This window comes from Drosophila elegans, unplaced genomic scaffold (genome assembly GCF_018152505.1).
Source record: "Drosophila elegans isolate 14027-0461.03 unplaced genomic scaffold, ASM1815250v1 contig_814, whole genome shotgun sequence".
Classification (NCBI taxonomy): domain Eukaryota; kingdom Metazoa; phylum Arthropoda; class Insecta; order Diptera; family Drosophilidae; genus Drosophila; species Drosophila elegans.
In genome coordinates, this window is record NW_024546167.1 from 11,345,050 (window position 1) to 11,367,685 (window position 22,636).

General features: G+C 40.0%; 7 protein-coding genes across 9 annotated transcripts; 3 read left to right on the forward strand and 4 right to left on the reverse strand.

The window, feature by feature from the left end:
• Positions 1 to 483: 483 nt before the first annotated feature.
• Positions 484 to 3,247, reverse strand: LOC108139000 (serine protease inhibitor 28Dc). The gene is made up of 2 exons (XM_017261596.2): positions 2,380 to 3,247; positions 484 to 1,515 (listed from the first exon to the last, which is right to left on the reverse strand). The coding sequence occupies exons 1-2, from the start codon at positions 3,102 to 3,104 to the stop codon at positions 606 to 608; spliced, it is 1,635 nt and encodes a 544-aa protein (XP_017117085.1). The 5' UTR covers positions 3,105 to 3,247; the 3' UTR covers positions 484 to 605.
• Positions 3,248 to 5,180: 1,933 nt separating this feature from the next.
• On the reverse strand, positions 5,181 to 6,439 carry LOC108138914. The gene is made up of 4 exons (XM_017261473.2): positions 6,201 to 6,439; positions 5,888 to 6,135; positions 5,659 to 5,832; positions 5,181 to 5,588 (listed from the first exon to the last, which is right to left on the reverse strand). Exons 1-4 carry the CDS (start codon positions 6,402 to 6,404, stop codon positions 5,378 to 5,380), a joined length of 837 nt encoding a protein of 278 aa, XP_017116962.1. The 5' UTR covers positions 6,405 to 6,439; the 3' UTR covers positions 5,181 to 5,377.
• A 12-nt stretch (positions 6,440 to 6,451) lies between these two features.
• Positions 6,452 to 7,616, reverse strand: LOC108138915. Its single transcript, XM_017261474.2, is given in 5 exon segments — positions 6,452 to 6,879; positions 6,939 to 7,112; positions 7,186 to 7,326; positions 7,328 to 7,359; positions 7,419 to 7,616. Coding segments are annotated over 5 exon segments (771 nt in total). The 3' UTR covers positions 6,452 to 6,653.
• A 1,334-nt stretch (positions 7,617 to 8,950) lies between these two features.
• LOC108138913 (annulin) lies at positions 8,951 to 15,331 on the forward strand. Of its 2 annotated transcripts, none has more exons than XM_017261471.2 (3): positions 8,951 to 9,410; positions 12,595 to 14,561; positions 15,009 to 15,331. In XM_017261471.2, the coding sequence occupies exons 1-3, from the start codon at positions 9,272 to 9,274 to the stop codon at positions 15,231 to 15,233; spliced, it is 2,331 nt and encodes a 776-aa protein (XP_017116960.1). In that variant the 5' UTR covers positions 8,951 to 9,271; the 3' UTR covers positions 15,234 to 15,331. The 2 variants fall into 2 exon arrangements, with proteins under 2 accessions (XP_017116960.1, XP_017116961.1); XM_017261472.2 differs by lacking the exon at positions 8,951 to 9,410 and adding an exon at positions 10,366 to 10,688.
• A 696-nt stretch (positions 15,332 to 16,027) lies between these two features.
• LOC108138611 (annulin-like) lies at positions 16,028 to 18,808 on the forward strand. Its single transcript, XM_017260901.2, has 3 exons — positions 16,028 to 16,217; positions 16,545 to 18,499; positions 18,561 to 18,808. The coding sequence occupies exons 1-3, from the start codon at positions 16,109 to 16,111 to the stop codon at positions 18,711 to 18,713; spliced, it is 2,217 nt and encodes a 738-aa protein (XP_017116390.1). The 5' UTR covers positions 16,028 to 16,108; the 3' UTR covers positions 18,714 to 18,808.
• Positions 18,743 to 21,013, reverse strand: LOC108138682 (inactive pancreatic lipase-related protein 1). Of its 2 annotated transcripts, none has more exons than XM_017261029.2 (4): positions 20,872 to 21,013; positions 20,213 to 20,375; positions 19,141 to 19,772; positions 18,743 to 19,074 (listed from the first exon to the last, which is right to left on the reverse strand). In XM_017261029.2, exons 1-4 carry the CDS (start codon positions 20,918 to 20,920, stop codon positions 18,842 to 18,844), a joined length of 1,077 nt encoding a protein of 358 aa, XP_017116518.1. In that variant the 5' UTR covers positions 20,921 to 21,013; the 3' UTR covers positions 18,743 to 18,841. The 2 variants fall into 2 exon arrangements, with proteins under 2 accessions (XP_017116518.1, XP_041566485.1); XM_041710551.1 differs by lacking the exon at positions 20,872 to 21,013 and adding an exon at positions 20,437 to 20,590.
• A 773-nt stretch (positions 21,014 to 21,786) lies between these two features.
• On the forward strand, positions 21,787 to 22,412 carry LOC108138678 (barrier-to-autointegration factor). The gene is made up of 2 exons (XM_017261025.2): positions 21,787 to 21,993; positions 22,077 to 22,412. The coding sequence occupies exons 1-2, from the start codon at positions 21,868 to 21,870 to the stop codon at positions 22,221 to 22,223; spliced, it is 273 nt and encodes a 90-aa protein (XP_017116514.1). The 5' UTR covers positions 21,787 to 21,867; the 3' UTR covers positions 22,224 to 22,412.
• The last annotated feature ends 224 nt before the right edge of the window (positions 22,413 to 22,636 follow it).

Genomic DNA, 22,636 nt, shown 5'->3' on the forward strand with positions numbered 1-22,636 from the left:
ATTGCCACAATATAAATTAGTTATCAACAATAAATTGAAAACAATACAATACGATAAAATCAATCCATGTAAATGAGCACTAAGTTAAAATTATAGGCTAACATTATAAAGAATTTCCTGCTTGTTCAATTGAGAGACGAAATAAAATATATAAGTATTAATAAACAAACCATTCATAAAAAACTAAAAAAGTTCGCAGGGTCAGCTCGAATTATATGAAACACAGTAAAAAATGAAGTATGCTAATTTAAAAAATTTTTATAATTGTAAAATTGTTGTAAAAATTTAAAGCTGTTAAACACCAGGTAAGTTTCCCAAACCATTCTTAAATAAATTTAATAGTCACTTCAAACTGAATTATGTAACACTGTGTATTCATTGCAGACAAAATGAACCAAAACCTAATTTATCTTTATTTTAAAAGTTATATTATTCCATTCTCCATGTAAGGTCAGTTAAACCATAAATAAACGAAATTTCATGTCTTGTTTTACTATATTAGCTTTTAATTTATTTTTTTGAATCATTTAGAATGATTTATTGGCTTCCTAACTAACAAGTTAACGAACTAGGTACTAAAGTTTAATAGTTTAAGATCCTTGTGATTAGGCAGCCGCTGGGGGCTCATTTATGATGCCATAAAATAGCACCAGTTTTGTGGGATCGTGTCGCAGTAGCACCATGAATGGAGTGTCTCCTCGGAAGACGACATCTGGGCCGGATTTCTTTAGGTACATCACCGTCGACGCCGCCGCCTCCGTTCCCTGCTCATTCACAGTGAAGTCCACCTTGTGGGCAATCTCGTCCACCTCCAAGTCGGATCGAGCTCCTCCCAATCCGGCTCTACGCTGGGCCTCCAGATTCTGCAGGCTGTTGCCGCCCAGCGAACTCGTCCTGGCCACCTCGTTTGTGCCGATCAACGAGAGATCGTTCTGCACGCTGCTGAAGACACCACCCAGTCCCATATTCTGCATGATTGTCTTCAGATTAAACGTCTCGGTGAGGTGCATCTTTGGGAATGCCACCAGGGCGGATCGTCTGTACATCTGGGTGATCATGTATTCGATCCTTTCGCCTGACAATCGTTTCTGGAGCGCCATAAGTTCCAGCGCCGACGACTTTAGAGGCTGGATGACATACATGGTGCTCAGGTTGCCCCTGTAGGGCAATCCAATGATCTTGCAGCCCATCTCGTGGTCCTCGTGGTAGGGAAATGTGCCACCAGTGGCCATCATCTGCACCCTTACCACCGGCTCAGATCCCTCTCCGTTCGGATAGAAGTTGTCGGGCCTGGTGGCCGACTCTATAAAGTCCGTCTCCCAGAATCCCTTGAAGTACAGCGCGTTGGCCAGAATCATCCTCGTGTCTGGCGGAATATCTCTGGTAATGATGCCCTGGATGAGGTTATTCGTGTGCTGAGCCACCCAATGGTTGATGTTGTAACGCGCCGTCGCTGGATTGCCCATGAAGTCCTGAACCTGCAGTTCCGAGCCGTAGACCTCTGCGATCACTCGTCTGCAAATGCACAAAAAAAGTAGAGCAAATAAGTTATCAATCTACAAGGCGTTACCTATTAGGTATGCAAACATCGTTGCTTAAAGTGGAGCAAGATTATTATAATGGAGCGTAAGTTATTTCAGTGAAACAAACTTTCTAAAGTCCTTTGTATTGATTTACTTTGCCTTCCAAAACAAAAAACCCTCTTATCAGTGTATTTTGTTAATAAAATATTTTGAAAATAAATTATATTTTTAGAAAACGTCATTTTTTAGCTGATAGCCGAGCTCTGTGATTTTAAAATTTCAATGTCAATTCCGGCATGTTTTGTATAATGAGCGGACTATCTTGGTTACAAATCTGTCATTCCATTTCTGTTCCCCGGCTAATTAGCCTTATACTGATCTTATTAACCTTTCTCTCTTTATTTTCTCAATCTTTCCGCACCTATAATGCCACTGGGGAATTCTGTTAAAGTAGTATATTTTTCTCAATGAAAGTTTGGGCTTAGAAGGCTCATCAAAAAGTGTGAAATTATAATTCCTCATTACTTAACAGCAACAGTGATTTGTTTTACCCCTACACTGAAAGTGAATAGGTTTCTTAACTCATAATTCTATTTCGCTAAGTCACCAATTGACTTGAGAAACTCTTTAATTTAGTGTATAAATGGATGAGCTCATCTTATGAAACACCTATTCGCCTGAATATCAAAATGAGGTTTCAACGAAAGGATATTATATCATAGCAGAAAGCTTTGACTTTTTTCTCCGTGTAAGACCTCAAGGCGATCGTTAATCGTCTGGCATTTCCCAGCGCCCATCCCCAACCTGATCTCGCTTTAGATCCAGTTTGCAGTCAATTATCCGCAGCGAGACTCACCTGTAGTCGGGGTTGAGTGAGTAGCCGGTCTGTGTGAATATACCGTTGGCCAGGTGCACCTCATGGGCTCCCGGTCGCTGGGCCCGTCGGTTCGTTCTCATCGGGCTGTTGACTCGCCAATTTGTGACTGCTCGTCCTGGTGAAATGGTCTCCAAGGTGGGCTGTTGCAAGTCCCTTAGCATCAAACCGAATTGTTCGTGCAGCTTCGCTGTGTCGGCGATTCCAAAGACACTGGACAGCTCCTCGTAGCTGCGACCCTTGGCACCCAGCAATAGTAAGGCCAGCGAGTGGACAATACTCAAGGGAGAGAAGATCTCCGTCTTACTGTAGCCCAAGTGCTGAACCAAAGTATTGGCAAAACGTAGCACACTTAGCGCGATCTGATCGGAAGTGGCCTGGTCCACGCGGTTGGAATAGGCAGCCGGAAGCGACGACTTGACGAAACTTCCTGGTTTTTGGGTGGCAAGGCCATTCACAAGGCCGGGCGATTGCAGGGGCGGCAAAGGTTGCAATGGTCGCATTGGTGACAGAGTCGGCAATGGAACCGGCATGATATATTGCGGTGGCTGTGACTGTGTCTGTGACTGTGCCTGTGCCTGTGCCTGTTGTTGCCTAATTTGTTCTATATAGGCCATCGCTTGGGCGGTCCTGATGTCATCCCGAAAAAGATCCGACTCACAGCACACCGCACTTATCATCCCAAGAGCTACTAGCAAGCGCCACATTTTGTAACAATCGAATTTTAATCTTGAACACACACAGAACCAACTATATATAGATATTAATATATGTATGTATATATTTTTTAGCTAAGGCTTAAACGCGGTGTGGATGTGACCGTTTGAGTTGTTAAAGCCGTACTGAGGTTCTGTCGCTCAGCGCGCATCTTTATAAAAAAAACTGGAATCGCAAACTCGTTATCAAGCCAAGCACACACTCCTTCAAGCGCTCTTCATACCCAGCTGATCTTGGAGAGCTTTTTCGCTGACGAATCACTGGTTATACCCCAAGTTTGTTTACATGGACGTATCTCTGCACTTGTTATTGATTTTCAATGATCGGTACTTTCTGCATTCATGTACTGCCCCCCATTCAATATTCTATGAAATGTGTGGCGGAAATCCATTCGATCTCGCTCTCTCTCTCTTTTTCCCTGTCTGTTTGTTTAAAACGTTAGAGCCGTGACGAACATAATAAAATTTACCCGGCTCTTCTCTCTCGCAATGGGTGAGTAAATATTTTAAATATTTCTTACACTAGTAAAAAAGAAACGTAGTAAATCCTAATATTTTGTACTCAATTTAAATACTTTCCTTTTGACTTTCATCCATTGCGGTTTTATTTTCGGAATTGATTGTAAAATCTGAAAGTTTTATTTAAATGTAGATTAAATAAAATAAATTTAAATCAAACAGGAACTTTTTTAAACCTAATATGTTCAATATTAATTATAGTATTTAATATTAAGTCGTGCAATTTAATTCGCATTGTACTTAAAATTATAGAATTCATATTTCATTGCAATATAAAGTATAAAATTTGGAATTCAATAGCCATTTATTTTTACTATGCCATTTTTGCATCAGTGTAGCTATACTATAGAATTATGTTAGATGCGTATTCTCGAGCTTGTCATTGGAAAGTTTGACATTGTGATAAAGCTTGGGGATCTCCCAGAGCTAGGATAAGATGAACGATGCTGGTCCATAAGAACTGAATGCTAATGAGTTTTAATGACGACAGAAAAAGCCTCTGCACGTCAATGTACTAACTTAAAAAAATGCCTGACTTGCATTATAAGCAACTTGGGAAAAATAAGTAATTTGGTTTTTGAAAAATGCATAGAGAACATTTCAAAGTGTTAAAATTTAAATTTACGCGAAAGCTGACTAGAATCTTAAAAAGTGAATATAAAACTCTTATTTCAGATGTGCTAAGGAAAATTTTTGGGTTAATGAGGATTAAAAAAAACTTGAGCACACCTTTCTCACAATCTGATATTTAGCAAAAAGCCAGTGATCATCAATAATCAAACGCCATCCGGAAACTCGCGTCGGAAGGTTTTAACAACTTGAAAACAAAGAAAGATTGTATCACACGATTCGGCAAGTATAAAAATGTAAACGTGACTATAATTTTTAAGTACAAAAGAAAGGTGAATAACACCCTCAAAAATCAGAAATATTTGAAGATCACGATGCTTAATATTGAAAATTTTTGGGTTTGTAGTTCCAGCAAGTGTCACTTAGTTCTAGTAGTCAGATAAAGCCATTTTAAAATATATTAATATTAGCCAATCCCATTACTATTTATGAATATATTTTAAAGTGTTTTCCCATACGAGATCCAAATAGATAATAATTTTACAGAACGATTAAAACTTCTTTGTTTATCAATAATACCAAATTAAATGTAAGCCTTGTAAGGTAATAAATAGGCTAGGAAATGTTACGTTACAAATGTCACGCGATTCTCAGTATAAAACTATTAATAACCAAATAAATCTGTAACTCGATAAACTGTATGGTGACTAAGCAGCTACCCATAATTAAATGTGTACTATTCAATTTATTGGAAAATGAATTATTTGAATCTTTATTCTCTAACAAAGTAACTCGCTGCTTTTAAATAGTCAACAAATTATATATAATTTACTATTGACCTACATTTTGTTACAAAAGCTTGAATGTCCGAATCTTTGGAATACGTTTACGGGAATTTAGCTGACTGGAAAGTTTTTAGTTTTAGACCAAGCATTTCCATTTGGTTTTTGATAACAAAAACTATATTAACATGTTTAATAATGTTCACAGCGTTTATTGAATATATTTATTTAATTTTGAGTAATTGGTTTTTTCTCCTTTAGATGTCTTATGATATTAGATCTCACTTTTTACACGTTTAACACGTTGACAGTGTTTATTTAATTTCTTTGTTTAATTTAAAGATATCCGTTTTTATTCTCCATTAGATGTTTTTCCTTTTTGGTTCATTATTTTTATTCAGCCCAATAGGTTATATCTATAGAACGAAAGCCAATTTTCTCAAACATGTTCCTCGAGGCAATGTTTTTGGTAACTACTGGTGCCATAACTTGATCTCCTAGTGCGGAAATCTTTTTGGCCATTGCTTTCACCAGTAAGCTGCCCAGGCCCAAACGTTTGTGTGATTCCAAAACTTGCAACAGACCCAAGCCTCCAATAGGCAATCTTAAAGGGAAACAAAATAATGTAATATTATAAACAGAATATAATAGGTAAATATATTTTGATAGCTCACCTCAAACACCAGGCAACCAACTTTCCGCTATCATCATAGGCCCCCAAACACACATTATATTTAATTAAACTTCTCACAAAGTTTATAGAGTCGGGTCCACGATGCGGCCAGATTTCATTGATGGTTTCAGCATCTTCGAGGGCCAAGTTTAATAGAGTTATGCCAGAAGGGACCCTGCAAGGAAATGGCTTTATAAAATTGCAAAGTAATCATACAAAAATTAACTCACTCGATAGTAAAAGTATCTATGAGTTCTTTGCTGGCACTATACCAACAGGTCTCCACAATCTGTAGTTCTTTAGTGGTGTAAAATTTCCGCCTAATATGTTCAACCACAGGTTTTAGGCGAGAACAGAATCCAAAAAAGACGTACTTATTCTCAAATGAGTTTAAGCATTCTAGGGCTTTTGTTGCACGTTCCAAATTATCGCTTAGAGTGTTGAAATAAATGTGATTAAATTGAGTTCCCAAGTCCACCTTAATATAGATATATGTAATTACTATATAGCACATATAAAGTACATGTTTATCGCACAACTTACAGTTAACACAAAGGTTCCATCTTTCTCCCAGTCACCGTTCAATGATAAGAACTTAGCTTTCAGTTCTGGCTCTTTTTCCACCCACTTGATGAAATTATTAATGCACGGATAACCTTGGGGATCGGTATCATTCTGGACATACATATCGCGCAGCTTAGTCCACTCGCTGCGGGGAATCTCAACCAAAGAATTCTCGTCCGACATGACGACTACCTCTCCGTATAAAAACCGATCGCAGACTGATCTTAAAAATTAAGACTGAGCAGGGAGTAATATGGTCTGGTTTTAAGAGAAATTTTTATTTGAAGAGAGAGATAAAGAAACGCTTGTGTGCTAACAGTTGTTTGACTAAAACCGACTATTAACACATTTACATTTCCTGATAAGTGGGAAAACTGATTAACTAGTTTTATGACGTTTTCATAAGAACCTCTTGGTGCTGTTTATTATTATTTAATGAAGGGGTGGCATTACTGCCCAGTACAACTTATTGATGGGCTTAAATCCCAAATTCTCAAACATTTTCTTGGAGCTCTCATTATCAAAAACAACTGTGGCTAGAACTTCGGAGCCGAAGCTTTTTATTTCATTAGCCATAAAAAGCACTGCCAAGGATCCCAATCCTTGCGGACGATGCGAGGATAGCACATGCAAGTTGCACAGGCTGCCATGGGGAGACCTGAAAAATTGAGGGAGTTGTTATATAACACATTTGGTAAACCAGTTATTTTTTATCACCGTAGACACCAAGCCAAAAGTTCTCCGCGGGCATCAAAAACACCGGCAGAAGCATTTTTCTCTATAAGCCCCCTTATCCAGGGCAAAGAATCAGGTGTTCGATAAGCCCAGTGTTGATCGACCAAGGCTGCATGCTTTGCACTGAGATAACCAACGTTAATCAAAAGATTTGAGCTGTAGGGATTTTAAGTTAAATAAATAAATTAAATAAAATAAATTCCATTAGATATGTATATATTAACTTCACCTTGGTTTCCAGCATGGGACTTTGGATTTGGGCAGGTGATAAACAATAGTGCCCAGATGTTCTAGTTTACACAAGCCTTGACCGAGATTCAACCAATATTGCTCAACAAGTGGCTTTAAATATTCTCCATAGCCACATAACCAGGTAAACATAGGTCCTGTTATCTAATTGATGCTGAAATAAAAAACTCATATAATTTTTAGACTTCACTGTACTTTGAAATAACTGTTTACGATAAGAATATAGCTGCCATGTGTGATCCAATTCTTATCAGTTGTATATATCTTGATTGAGTCGGCATCAGATGAGGGCTTGTAACTTATAAAGTAGTTGATTAGATCGAAACCCGTTAGATTTGTCCGGTCGTGGGTATATAAATCTCTCAACGCTGACCACTGATCGCGAGCAATTTCTAGTAATGTAAATTCCATTGTAGTGCAATTTGTAACTGAGCATGGGAAACAATGCGTTCTGAAAACAGCCCCCTTAAGTAATTATAAAATCTCTTTAGGTCTGGTTCTCTTAGTTTACTTTGTAGATTCAGTTATTATTAAATCTCTTTAGGTCTGGTTCTCTTAGTTTACTTTGACGTTACAGATCCAATGTATTTGTACTCTTACACGGACACCTTTTGAATTTCAAGGTCAACTTAATCAGTTTCGTTAATCTTTCGATAATATTTTTACTCATTTTTGCGTGCTTATCGACTGTTGGCTATTAGACAGCTTTAAAAATTGTTGGTTTCGTTTCCGCTAGACTTTATTTTTTTATTGCATTTTTAATATCTATTTATCTTTAAATCTAATCGTTAAAATAAAGATATTAAAACAAAAGTATTCGGAAACAATTTAAGTTATTCGCGGTAGAGATAAAATAAAAATGAAAAAAAAAGACTTTTTTAAGACTTTAGTATCCTCCAAGTTTCCGTAAATGTTTTTAATAAATTTATAGCTTAAGTTGATCATCACTCAAAGCAGTAGCATTTTGAATATATAATCAATTAAAGATTTTTTGAAATATTTGTAATCAATAATTTCCAAGTAACTAAGCATTGCTCACAAAGCTGTAGTTTTTAGTTTGCGTTGTCAGGAAGTCATTTTATAGAAAAGCTCCACACAGAAGAAAAAAAATTGATATTAAAGAATTATAATTCATTCATACATTTATGACCATATATTATATATCTTTAAATTTGTAGACATTGTTGATAGCTCACGCTCGAGAGCAACTGTCAAAAACACGAACTCAATTGCCCAATACACTTTTTGTTTACGTAATAAACATAATTTTCTAACATTTTTGTAGGAAATATTGTTGAAAATATTATTTCGACAAGTGATACTACTAATTTACCAGAAATTCTGATTCAAAATTATATGTAAATTCATATGTTCATAGTTCATTCTTTTCAGAGTGCTTTCCAAGAATCTGACCATTATGCATATCACTGTTATTGAAGTTTGCGTTGACAGAAAGATTTAGTGACAGCCACACCCCTGCAGCATCCTCGACACCTGGAACCAATCAGTTAACTTATTTAACCACGTGAATCCGCAAAAAGTAGCAATCAAAGTCAATAATAATTCACTCCGTCCCATTTTGTGTTCGATGCCACTAAAGCTGATCAATTTACTCACGCATCTCTGGTTTTTGGACACCCGAGGCCATCGAGTAGATGACACTGGGGTCAGGCATATGGTATGTAAAATGTGAACACTTCGGGGAAGATGCCCGATTCGATTGGTTCGTCGGCGAACAAGCCTAATCAGTATCTTTTGAATGTTTGAGCGCTAAAGTACGCTTCGGCTCACCTCCGGCGACGGCGATGACGTGATCGCAGCTGTTACAGTTTAAACTGTCTCGATTTTTGCATTCCTCGGGCAGTTTAACCAAAAATGACACGCCAGTTAATTGGGGACAGCGCAAACGTGGGGTTCTAGTGAAGCAACAGTATTACGAAGTTCAAATACCAAAACCACTCCTACAAATTCATCAGAGAATCAACAAAGTGCGGCTTATCATTGACAGGCGAACCGGTTTGCCCAACAGATAATAATAATAACCTGGGTGTAGTCCGAATTCAAACATGGGTCAGAAACTTTCGTGTTGCAAAAAGTGTGATGAGTGGGGATGGTGCAAACGTAAAGGCAATGTGGAGCCAAAGCTGCGTATGCGCAATGTTAATGCCAACTATTTGGCAGGAGCGCCAAAAATCGACGAAGCAGGCAAGTCAATATCACCAAAAATGCTATGTCAAATTAAGATTCAGTAACGAGGTAACATGCTTTAATGTTTCCAAACTTGGCTAGCATTATCTATTTCAAAATTAGTCTGTTTAAGACGTAAAGATAGTACTAATTAGAATTCTTAAAAATAGTATTTCTACACTTTCTAGAGACAAAATTATTTTGAACGACCAATAAAATCACGAGTAATATTATTTTAAAAAATTATACCAAAATGTGTCACACTCTTTCAATGTTTTTCAGTAGTATTTCAAATTAATTTGTTTTATAGTATACAACCATTAAATTTGATTTGATCTTTTCGTTTCACTCACCAGTGAAATTGATTTACTTTGTAGTGTATGGCACCGATTCGAACAATTATGCATTCGGTTCTATAGTTATTGCCTTTTATGAATGCAAATTAGTTTGCCGTGGGTGTTAAACACTCATAGTTGTGCTGCCCACAGTTTAGTTTGCCCCACGAATTGCTCATTTATACCTGCAATTTTGAAATTTGAATTAAAATAAACAAAACAAAAAACACCTGCTGACTGACAGAGAGCTTACACAGCAGTTTGTGCCCCCCAAAAAAATGTGATATTTATACAATAATTAATGATAAACAGCCAATGAAATAATTACCAAGAGCGAGCCTTAAATTGCCAATGCAAATTGATGATGGGTTCTGCGTATAGAATCATTTTTGGAGAGCACTCGATGCTCACTTAATGACCATGTTGATCAAGATTTGTCTTGCCAATGAACGATGACGTAGTGGCTCGAAAAAGCCTAACAGCACCACAACAACAACAACGGGTCCATCGAAGAGTTACCATGAAGCTGGGCTTCCCGTATATAATTAATAATGACCCACCAGAACTCAGAGAGAAGCTGAGAGATTTCAAGAGAGACGGCAGTCGAAACTATCTGGCGCAGGCAATTTCCGATCAGTCAAGTTCAAAGCGTCGTGGTGTGCAGTTCACGTCGAAAGCTCTTCGAGCGGATCCAATTGTAAAGATTCTTTGAAGCGCAGTTTCCGTTAGTTTTGTTCTTCTTTGGTCGCTCTAACCGGTGCTGTTTCTTGTGTTAACCGTAACACATAAATTGTGGCTTAGAGCGGGACTCTTTGTTAACCAAATCGTATTAGCCGGAAGCCAGAAATGACTTATTGGTATCGGAATTATACGCCCAGTTGGCTGCAGCGATGGCTGCCGAACTCTCAGCCCCGAAGAGTGAATCCTTTTCGCAGCACCCGTCCTTCAGCAGATCTTGAAGGTACTTCTACCTCAAAAAAAAAATGGTTAACCACTAATTACAAAGAACTGAAAAAAGTACCATCACCATAAATATTTTGTGAATCATACAAATTGGATTATAATTGGTTTTGGTAATTTATTAATTCGGTCTATGACTTCATTTCTGTGCTGGTAGTTTAAAAGAGTTCCCCAAATGAAAACAAATGTGAACATGCGGCAAAAAAAAAAAAATAACTTAATTCTGTATATATTGTCAAACTCAAAAGTGGTAATGCAAATTAATTTGAATTGAATTTTAAGCTGTTTGCTTTTTACGGTAGATGACTTCACATAGCTCACTTTTAATTTTATTATGAATTTTTGTGTGAGATGTTTGGCAGGTTCAAGAAGTTAAAAAAATGTTCACCCTTATCAAGCCAAGATTAAAATCACTAATAACAATCAGTGAACAGATGTTGTTTGCCGTTAATCATTAGATTTTTATTTTATTTTGTTTAATAGATTTTGTTGCTGTGGTATGACTTCATTTTGTGTGCTTTGGTTTTGTTTATTTCTATTTCCGTTTTGGAATTTGACACGTTCGGAGGGTTTTGCTATTTTAGTATTTTGCAAAATTTTATAACGCATACATAGCAACATATATTTGCATATAAGCTAAACTCAACACTTTCAATACTCTAACAAATAATTGAGTATACATGATCGAACTATTTACTCAAGCATATTGCAATTGAGAAGAATTTTCTATTTTTACGATTGATTGAAGATGAAAGCAAAGCGGAAAAGGTGATCGGATCAGCCATGTGGAACCATATGCCCCTATAAATCATAATTGCAAGTAATTCATGCTCTATCACAAAAAGAGCTTATTCTTATTATTTCTCAAAAAAAAGCAATCAAAGAAATCTATATTTGTTCCCAGCATTGCGACCCTAAGTAACCTTAGTAAATTGAATTTCATCCATTATGTTTTGGATTATTTTTAGAAAGTAAACACTTTCGATTTTATCAGAAAAAGTTTAAAAAATATTAGTTTCTAACCAAGTAAATACCAACTCGCACTTTTTCCTTAACATGTTTTTCAATATATTTTCTTTTTGATTTGGTCCATTGCTGTGTAAGATTTTCTATATAATGTTTTGTTTTCTTAAATATTTTTTTAGTTCTAGTGGTGCGTTGGCGTCACTTTGATTGTCCACTACGAAAATTAATTGGCTTGGCATTGATCTTTTGGCCATTGTGGCACAAGTTTCTTATGTTTATGGCAAAAGGCGATTAGTCAATTTGATGCTGCAACTTTGGGGAACACAATTGGCAGGCAGCACATTTGCTTTATGATATCATCGTATAGCCCAGAAAAAAAACAAACGAAAATACATCTTTTGAAATCTAAAGCGAATTGTTGACAGATTTTATTCAGACCCTGTCAAAATACTAATTATTATAATAGCTTGACTCACTATAAGTTGAGACTGTTATTTTTTCATGTATTTAGGTGACATTTTGGCAGCTGGAAAAAACTAATTGGGCATATTTTTAGGTTTTTTGGATTATTATTATAGTATCAAAACAATGTGCGTATGTAGTATGGTGGTGAACGTGCTCATTTTTAAGTGACTTAAAATAAATTCTTATTATTATACTTGTGGTAATTGTTATTTTTTAAAACATAAAGATGATGTTAATAAAATAAATTTGTACATCAATAGATCATAAATAAACAGTATCGAATTATATATTTGTTTTGTTTAGAAATAAATTACATTGAATACCTTCAGACAGGAATTTCAACTGCTTAAAGTTTTTCTAGTACAATATGGAAAAAGAATATACATTTCCAGACCCTAAACTATTATAAAGATAAACCCATTAGCTAACTAATTTTTTCTTGTTTACTAAACCAAATTTTGTATCCAACTCAACAGATGCCGCCAGTTCAGCGGTGCTGGGAGTACTCCGAGTGGATCTCTGCCTGGAGGACAACCACGATGAGCACCACACGAGTCACTTCTATGCGGCGGCTGCCAAGGAAGCCCTGATCGTGAGAAGAGGAGAGCCCTTCCGTCTGCGGATCCATTTCAATCGTGACTATAGCCCCAGCAAGGACGCGATCAGCTTCATCTTTAGCGTGGCGGATGACACCAAGCCGAGTCCTGGACACGGAACCCTCAATGCCCTTGTGCCCCACGATGGAATCGACCATCTGGGGGACACCCTGGAATGGGGGGCTGGCATCGAATCGCATGAAGGTCAAACGCTTACTGTACTGATCAAGCCACCGTCCACTTGTCCGGTGACAGAGTGGAAATTGGACATAGACACTAAGTTGCTGGGTGATGGATCGCGGAGCTATCCCCTGCCACTGCCTATCTACATTCTTTTCAATCCCTGGTGTCCGGATGATCAGGTCTATCTGGAGGATCGCGATCAGCGCAAGGAGTATGTGATGCACGACACCACGCTCATTTGGAGGGGTTCCTACAACAGACTGCGTCCATCGGTTTGGAAGATCGGCCAGTTCGAACGTCATGTGCTGGAGTGCAGTTTGAAGGTCCTGGGCACCGTGGGCAGGATTCCGGCCGCCTACAGAGGAGATCCTGTGCGAGTGGCGCGAGCCTTGTCCGCTCTGGTGAACTCGGTGGATGACGATGGCGTGCTGCTGGGCAATTGGTCGGAAGACTTCTCGGGCGGAGTGGCACCTACCAAGTGGACCGGGTCCGTGGAGATCCTTCAGCAATTCCACAAGACCCAGAAGACGGTGAAGTTTGCCCAGTGCTGGAATTTCAGCGGAGTCCTGGCCACCATTGCCAGGAGTCTGGGCATACCGGCCAGGATCGTCACCTGCTACTCCTCCGCCCACGATACCCAGGCCTCTCTGACCGTCGACGTGTTCATCGACTCGAACAACAAGAAGTTGGATGCAGAGACCACGGATTCGATTTGGAACTACCATGTGTGGAACGAGCTATGGATGCAGCGACCGGATTTGGGCGTGGGTCAGCATGGCACCTTCGATGGCTGGCAGGTGGTGGATGCCACACCGCAGGAGGCCTCCGATGACATGTACCGGGTGGGACCCGCTTCTGTTTTGGCAGTGAAAAACGGCGAGATCCTAAGGCCCTTCGATGGAGGATTCGTCTTCGCGGAGGTGAATGCCGATAAGCTGTATTGGCGCTACAACGGACCCAGTCAACCGTTGAAGCTGCTCAGGAAGGACACCCTGGCCATAGGCCATCTAATCAGCACCAAGGCAGTGCTGAAATGGGAAAGAGAAGACATCACCGATAGCTACAAGCATGAAGAGCGTTCCGAGGAGGAAAGGAGCACTATGCTCAAGGCCCTCAAGCAATCGCGTCATGCCTTCAGCAGATACTATCTAAACGATAATTTCAACGACATAGAGTTCGACATGGAACTGAAGGACGACATCAAGATCGGGCAGGACTTCAGTGTGGTGCTCAGGGTGACCAACAAGAGCGAGTCCCGCGTCCACCTGGCCACCGGTCAAATTAGTTGCGATGCCGTTCTCTACACCGGAGTGGGTGCCGTGGAGGTCAAGGCCTTTGGTTTCGAACTGGAACTGCAGCCCAAGAGCACTGACTTTGTGCGCATGGGGGTCATCTTCGAGGAGTACTTCGACAAGCTGTCCTCGCAGGCCGCCTTCCAGATTTCCGCAGCCGCCAAGGTCAAGGACACCGACTACGATTACTTTGCCCAGGACGATTTCCGGGTGCGCAAGCCGGACATTAAGTTCCAACTGGGCGATGCTGCCATCGTGGCCCAGAAGGAACTGGATGTGATTGTGCGAGTGGAAAATCCACTACCCGTTCCCCTGCACAAGGGCCTCTTCACCGTGGAGGGACCAGGCATCGAGCAGCCCCTGAAGTTCAAGGTGCGTTGACATAGACATCAATTTTGGGAAAAATTAAGATCCAGACCGAAAAAGGACCTCTTAGCAACTCATATTTAAAGTTAATTTATTATACCTCCAATAGAACGCTTATTAATTCTCTGAGATTTAACAAATATGTATAGATTAATATTATACTTAACTGCCAGCTAAAGGGTATAATCGCAGCCTTAAAATATTATATTATGTACTCTATATTATAAACATATGTTTGTCTCAAGAAGATTTTATTGGAACTGTCTTTCAAGACGTTGAAAACTTGTAAAGTTATGACCTCTTTTAGAATGGCAACAATGAAATCGCCCCACGTTATTAACTTCCATGTTGATGCTGATCAAGTGTGATCTAATACCGTCTGCTAAAAATTATTATTGAGATTAAAAACTCTAACAAAAAACTCTAATTGAAATCTCTTATTTATGTTTACAGATCGCCGAGATCCCAGTGGGTGGCACTGCTGCGGCCACCTTTAAATACACTCCGCCCTACGCGGGGCGTGGCACAATGCTGGCCAAGTTCACCTCCAAAGAACTTGATGATGTGGATGGCTATAAGCACTATGAAATTGAGCCCCGACCGGAGGATCTGCTGCAGCCCAATGGAAGCCACCGGAGCAGCAACATCATTCGCAGACGCACCGATGTTATAGCTTGAACAAACCTTAGTTGAATTGGGTTTTCTTTTGTATTTCGTAGGTTAAGTGATATGTTGTAAATAATATTAACAATACATATTAATGTTTTATATCAAAACTTTAAAGAGAATGTAATTGGAATTTATTTAAGGTATCATCCGTTTTCAGGGTTTCCTATTTCCTATTTGGTTTTCTAATACTGAGATATTCTCGACAACTGTGAATCACAGGCTGCTTCAAAAATTTTGATTGCTTTAAAATAAGTCAAATACTTCTGGGTTTTATATACTGCTCATGACTACTCGTTATTCTACTGTTATTTATATGATGTCAAAAGAATTTTACAAGTTACACTAGCTTACAAATTTAAAACAATCCAGAATTGAAGTTTTTTTTTTGCAGCTTAAAAAAAAATGTGACTAAGCATTACCCGCAAAACCAAGAAATAAATCAAGCTTTAACCAAATAATCAGTGTGATTTTCTTGATCAGGAAGTTGAACTGCACAAAAAAAGAGCTCGTTTTGTGTAACTTTTGACGCAAGAATTTTGTAAGCTTGTGTATCAAATATGAATTAAAATTTCGTAAGCACATATTTGTTTTAATGAATACCCAAGAAAGAAATTCTCGAATTACAATCACAAATATCATATCTCCAAGACCTTCCCAAAATATTAGTAATGGTTGTTATTAAATGATTAGTATTAAAATAAACTGAGCATTGCTCATAATACTGTTATTGAGATAAGAAATTTTATTATAAAAGCCGCTAAAGTTTTCTTAAATCTTAGTTGAGTTTGAAACTTCGTGTTGTTCGAATCGAAATAATTTGAAATATTTGTGCGGTGCTGTTTCTTGTGCTTATTAATTACATATTAATTACAAGAAAACTAAAAATGACTTTTAGTTATCATGTGCCCAGTTTTCTCAGCCGATGGTTGCCGAATAGTGAGCCCCGGAGTGTAAATCCTTTCCTCATTAGCCGATCTTCAGCGGAAGTTGAAGGTATAATATATTTCACCTCGTAAAAAGTAACTCCAAAACTGTATCAAAAAAGAATTATTTGTGAGTTTGTTAAAAAATAATAATTTTGTAAATTTTTTTTTTATTTTTACATTAATCTTTTTGGTTTTAATTTAGATTCTTGTGTTTGCTTAAAATTAAAGTTGGTGTCTTTGTCAATTTTATTTTGTATTTAAAATGTTGACCAAATTGAATTAATATCGTTTTTTTTTTTTAGAAATGCATATAAATCGAAATGAAATTATCCAATTTATTTTAAGAATATTATATCAATATTGGGTACATTAAACCTTATATCGAAATCAACAGGTGCTGATAGTTCGGCGGTGCTGACCGTTCTGAAAGTTGATTTTTGCCTGGAGGACAACCACAAGGAGCACCACACGAGTTACTTCCACGCAGCTGCCAGTGATGCCCTGATCGTAAGGAGAGGCGAGCCCTTCCGGCTGAGGATCCACTTCGACCGGGATTACAGCCCCAGCAAGGATGCAATCAGCTTCATCCTGAGCGTGACCGATGACACCGAAGCACGTGCCGGAAGGGGTACCTTCAGTGCCCTGGTTCCCCACGATGGCATCGACTATCTGGGGGATTCATTGGAGTGGGGATCGGGCATTGAAACGCATGAAGGTCAAACGCTCACAGTACTGATCAAACCACCAGCTAACTGCCCCGTAACGCAATGGAAAATGGACATCGACACGAAGCTGCTGGGTGATGGATCGAGGAGCTATACCCTGCCACTGCCCATCTATGTGCTGTTCAATCCCTGGTGTCCGCAGGATCAGGTGTATTTGGAGGATCGCGATCAGCGCAAGGAGTATGTGTTGAATGACACCACTCTCATTTCGGTCGGCAGCCACAACAACATGAGTCAATTGCCCTGGAAACTCGGTCAGTTCGAGCGGGACATACTGGAGTGCAGCTTGAAGGTCCTGGGCACCGTGGGTAAAGTTCCGCCAGCCTTCAGAGGTGATCCTGTGCGAGTGGCCCGTGCTCTGTCCGCTGCGGTGAACGTGAATGACAATGACAATGGCATCCTTTGGGGCAAGTGGTCGCCGACGAACGATTATTCGGGTGGTGTGGCACCCAACAATTGGACCGGTTCAATGGAGATCCTTCAGAAATACTACAAAACCAATGCGGCTATAAAGTACGCCCAGTGTTGGGTTTACGGCGGTGTGCTGGCCACAATTTCAAGGAGCCTGGGAATACCAACTAGGGTCATTACCTGCTTCGAATCTGCTCACGATTGCCAAGGTTCCCTGACCATTGACCTGGTTTCGGACTCAAAAAACAATAAAGAGGGAATATGGAACTTTCACGTGTGGAACGAACTTTGGATGCAGCGACCGGATTTGGGAGTGGGTCAGCAGGGCACTTTCGATGGCTGGCAGGTGGTGGATAGCACCCCCCAAGAGCCATCCGATGGAAAGTATCAACTAGGTCCCACTCCCGTTTCAGCCGTGAAAAACGGTGAGATTCAAATAGCCTACGATTGTGGTTTTGTCTTCGCTGAGGTTAATGCGGATGTTCTTACCTGGCGCGACGATGGACCCAATCAACCGCTAAAGCTCATCCATAGAGATACCCAGTCTGTGGGTCAGAAAATCAGCACCAAGGCGGTCAAGAGTTGGGAAAGAGAAGACATCACCGATTGCTACAAAGATCCAGAAAATTCCAAAGAAGAAAGGAGCACTATGTACAAGGCCCTCAAAAAATCCGGCAAAGCCCTTAGCAGATACTACCTTAATGACACATTCAAAGATATAGAGTTCGATATGGAGCTGAAAAGTGACCTGAAAATGGGGGAGAACTTTAGTGCGGTACTGAAAGTTAGCAATAAAAGCGAAAGTACAGCCCACTTGGCCAAGGGTCAAATTGCATGCGATACCGTTCACTACACAGGCAGGGGTGCCGTGAAGGTCAAGGCCATGGACTTCGAACTGGAAGTGAAGCCCAAGAGCAGCGAATATGTGCGGATGGAGGTCCTCTTTAAGGAGTACTTCGACAAGCTGTTCTCGCACGCCGCCTTCCAGATCACCGCTGCGGCCAAGATCAAGGACACCGACATCGATTACTATGCCAAGGAAAATCTCATGCTGCGCAAGCCGGACATCAAGTTTAAGTTCGGTGATGCTGGCATCGTGGTGCAGAAGGAACTGGATGTAATCGTGCGCCTGGAGAATCCTCTGCCCATTCCCCTGCACAAGGGTCTGTTCACCGTGGAGGGACCGGGCATCAAGACGCCTCTAAAGCTCAAGGCAAGTAGTACTTCTGTAACGATCAAGTAGTATTGATACTAACAAAAATCGAACTCTACAGGTTGCCGAGATCCCAGTGGGTGGCACTGCGGCTGCCACCTTTAAATACACCCCACCCTATGCGGGGCGTAGCACACTGCTGGCCAAGTTCAACGCCAAAGAACTGGAAGATGTTAGCGGCTATAAGCACTATGAAGTTGCGAAGCAATCCTAAGACACCGGAGGAGTAACAAACCACCTTTGTCATTGTGCCATTCTGTCTTTCTATTTCATACGACATATAGTAAATAAAATTATTAATAAATATTACTTTCTCATATTTAGAGGAAGATAAAGCAATAGTCAGTTACTCCAGATATCATCAATTCCCAGGGCATAGCTTGGCTTGTTGGCCGTCTTCACAAAGAATATTCCTCGAGCCTCCCGTGGAACAGGATCACCCATAAGGATTTTTCCGCCAGTACAGTTCTTTCCCTTAAGTTCGTCTAATCCAGAGCAGGGAACACCATAGAAACCTTTGGGGGAGTTTATAGATTCGGCATAATATTCATAGGAACGTCCATGACTGCAGCCAGCTGAAAATTGAATAGAAACATAGGTCTTTACTTTGTTTAAACATGATTTAGGTACCCTTTACTCACTGAAAATCTGTGAAAGCTCTTTGCAGCCAGGCTGCGGTGGTCCACCGCCATTGGGATAGAAATCCACCATACCAATCGGTTTTCGGAATCCCAGATAACCGGCACAACTGTGTATCACATCCACAAAATCGGCATCCGTATCGTCCAAGTGATTCTCCGGCCCAATGCAATCCTCGAATGCAGGACGAGCCGGATCCAGACCCGTGATGCGATTGACCCTGTATTTGGTGTAGGATCCGGCATAGCCCATTATGTGGGCACCCAGGCTGTGGCCTATGAGGTGAATCCTCTGCGGATCCGCATCCTTCTCCTCCACCAGGAGATCTATCAACTTGGCCACCGCCCTGCCCACTTGCACCGTATACCGAGCCGGCGTTAGGTAGTAAATATTATCCGCCTGATCCTTCCAGTTGATGGCGAACACATTCACCTGACCTCGTTCGATATAGGCTCCACGAATCGATTGGATGGAGTTGCTCATGGTGCTGGACTTCCAGCCGTGGACGAGAATCTTAGTGTCCAGATCCGGATTGAACTTTTCAGCCATCTCCTGCCAAGTGTCTCGCTTGTGGCGCTGCGGAAAATCAAAATTGTTGTCATCTATCCAGAAATCGGCACTGGAACTTGAGTCGCTTTAGGTAGGGAAAAAAAAAGAAATGTTTAATAGTAACAACTGCTTAATAAAATATAATATTGCTGCAACGTTTTATTGGTATACAATTAATTTAATCGATTGGCTTAAACATACAAATAAGTATCAATTTCATAATTGAAAAAGGGTATTATTTGCTTTCTCTCTTTAAATGAATATATCATATTAATCGAGGCAAAATGAATACGAAATTTAATCAAAACTAGTATTATTTATTTTAAATTTTTTGTTCTGCGTAAACAGAACACTATTTACACCTTCTTCTAAGATAGAAAACTGTGTAAGTATTTGGTAGTTGGTTTAATAATGAAGAAAACCCTATAGACCTGGCAGTTTTACTTTCTAAAAAATATTTTAAGCATTTTGTTTTTAACAAAATCTGTATATTTAACTGAAGAACATTCAATGATTTGCACTCACCTTCCATATAGTTCAAACTTGATGAGCTGGGGCAGATTAATGCGGTTTTCGGGAGGAGGTTCCACCAGATAGGCCACCTCCGGTTTACCCTGGCCATTGGGCATATAGATCCAGGTCTTGTTGTAATCCTCCTGATTCAGAGCCACCTCACCACGAATGCCAACTGAAAGAGGGCGAGGGGAATGGGTTTTTAAAATAGCCAGAATGATGTGAGACCTCTTTACAGAGCAGGAGCACGGGTCGCACCACCTGGGCGAGGGCGGCAAAGCCAGTGATGAGCCATTGGATCACCACAAATGTGGTGGAGACCTCGTTTCGGCAGGGATTTATCACATTGCAGATGCAGGCCAACGCATTCGAGGACATCTTGACCAGCTAACCGTCGATCGTCAACTGATCGGGCACCGGGCTCCAAAAGGTGACCCAAGCCCCCATGATCGGAGCTCCCAGTTCCCAGTTCCCAGCTCCACAACTCATTAAGACGGCTGACGCATTAGTAATCCTCGAAACCGGTTCCGACCCAGCAATTAAATCTTGGCCTGGAGCGCTTTAATTACTCAGCATCCAAGCGATTTGTGCGCGCGAATCTCGGTCAGCGGAGAAGTCGATGGAGACAAAGCCAAGATATGTACGAGTATATCCGATTCCCCATAACTCACCCATCCCATTAAGGGCCAAACCACAACAGAGCCAGCAAAGCGCCAACATCTTTGCTGAAAATTAAACCTCAATGTGGCACGGAACTCTAAGTTGCGGTTTTTATAGCGGGTGAGCCGTTAGGCATTGATAAGCTAGAACAGGGCCAGGTGTCAATCAAGACTGGAGTTTTGGACGGACTGCTTCCCAAGTTGAAGCTTCGGTCGAAAGGGTCTTATCGTTCGTGCTCAGTGGGATGTCCAAAGCCCACTGGTGCTAAATTGGGTTAAGCCAAGTTCTTTGATGCATACCAAACACAAGTGCATTGCCATTGCCCCCCTATTAAATAAGAAATTATTTTTAAGCAGCAAAATATTGGAGAAATATATATTTTTAAAAACCATAAACAAGCGATATATGTATATTTACAAGGGATGTTTAAATTTTGAAAGAATACATTCTATCAAATAACTACAAAATTCAAAATATATTTTTCCGAATTTATGTATAAATTACCCATGAACAGTTTAATAAGCAAGAAAAATATGAAAAAACACCAATTAAATATAACTGTATATTTCAGGTTGTTTTTTATTTATTAGAACTACCTAGCTTGTTTTAACAATGATAATATAAAATAGGTTGTTCAAAAAAACGAAAAACCTTTTTTTATTATTTTAAAATATATTTTTGTTTTTTTGTTGGTTTTCAAATATTTGTAAATAATGGTTTTTTAATACATTTCTTTTCTGAACATGTCAAATGGTTCGAGTCACTGCTACATGTTAGTAGAATTCCAAACCAAGGTTTGCGTCCGTGATGCTTTAATTATTTGAATGCCAGCAGCAAATGGTATTTTCTATACTTAAGTTTCGAAAAGTGGTATAGTTTGTTTAGGCTGGATGGTATTTTTGTCGTTATCGGTCACACTGCTTGTTGTGCGTCATTTTTAGAAACGCCGCGAATATTGTGGTTTCTTTTCGAATTTCACAAATTGCAAGCTGAAAAAAAGAGCAGAAATGTCCGGAACATCTCAGAAGTACAAGAATTTTGTGGCGGAACCGATGGGTAACAAGTCGGTGACGGAGTTGGCGGGAATCGGCGAAACCCTCGGCGGTCGCTTGACGGAAGCTGGATTTGACAAGGTGCGTGTGTAAATCCGATGACGCCATGTGCGCAAATAAACAATGCAGTGTTTACAATTGTTGACTTTATAACCAATTCACAGGCGTACACCGTTTTGGGCCAGTACCTGGTGCTGAAGAAGGACGAGGAGCTCTTCAAGGACTGGATGAAGGAGGTGTGCCACGCGAGCTCCAAACAGGCGTCCGATTGCTACAACTGCCTCAACGACTGGTGCGAGGAGTTCTTGTAAGGGGAGAATGCTATCCCAACACGAGTATTTCGATCAAAAGAATCTGCTAAGGACAAACAAATAAACTCAAATCACGGCCAAACTGTGGCGCAATCTAGCTAAGCATTTCATGTTCATAACACTGTTAGTACCTAGTTTATATGTAAAAATTAATGTCTATCCGGAATAAATGTACAGTCATGGAAAGGACATTGCGGTTGGCATTGGACTTGAAGGCGTTACATTAGGTAAAAGGGGCTCTAAATATCTATGAGTAAGTTAAGAAAGTACTGACTGTCAGTTTAATAACCTAAAGCCATTAACCTCCATGGAATTCCAAGATTCCCCCAAATAAAATAGGATCCAAGCGTAGTTAACAGCGAATGATAATTAACATTCGACGTTAACTTGATAACGATTGTCGATAATTATGG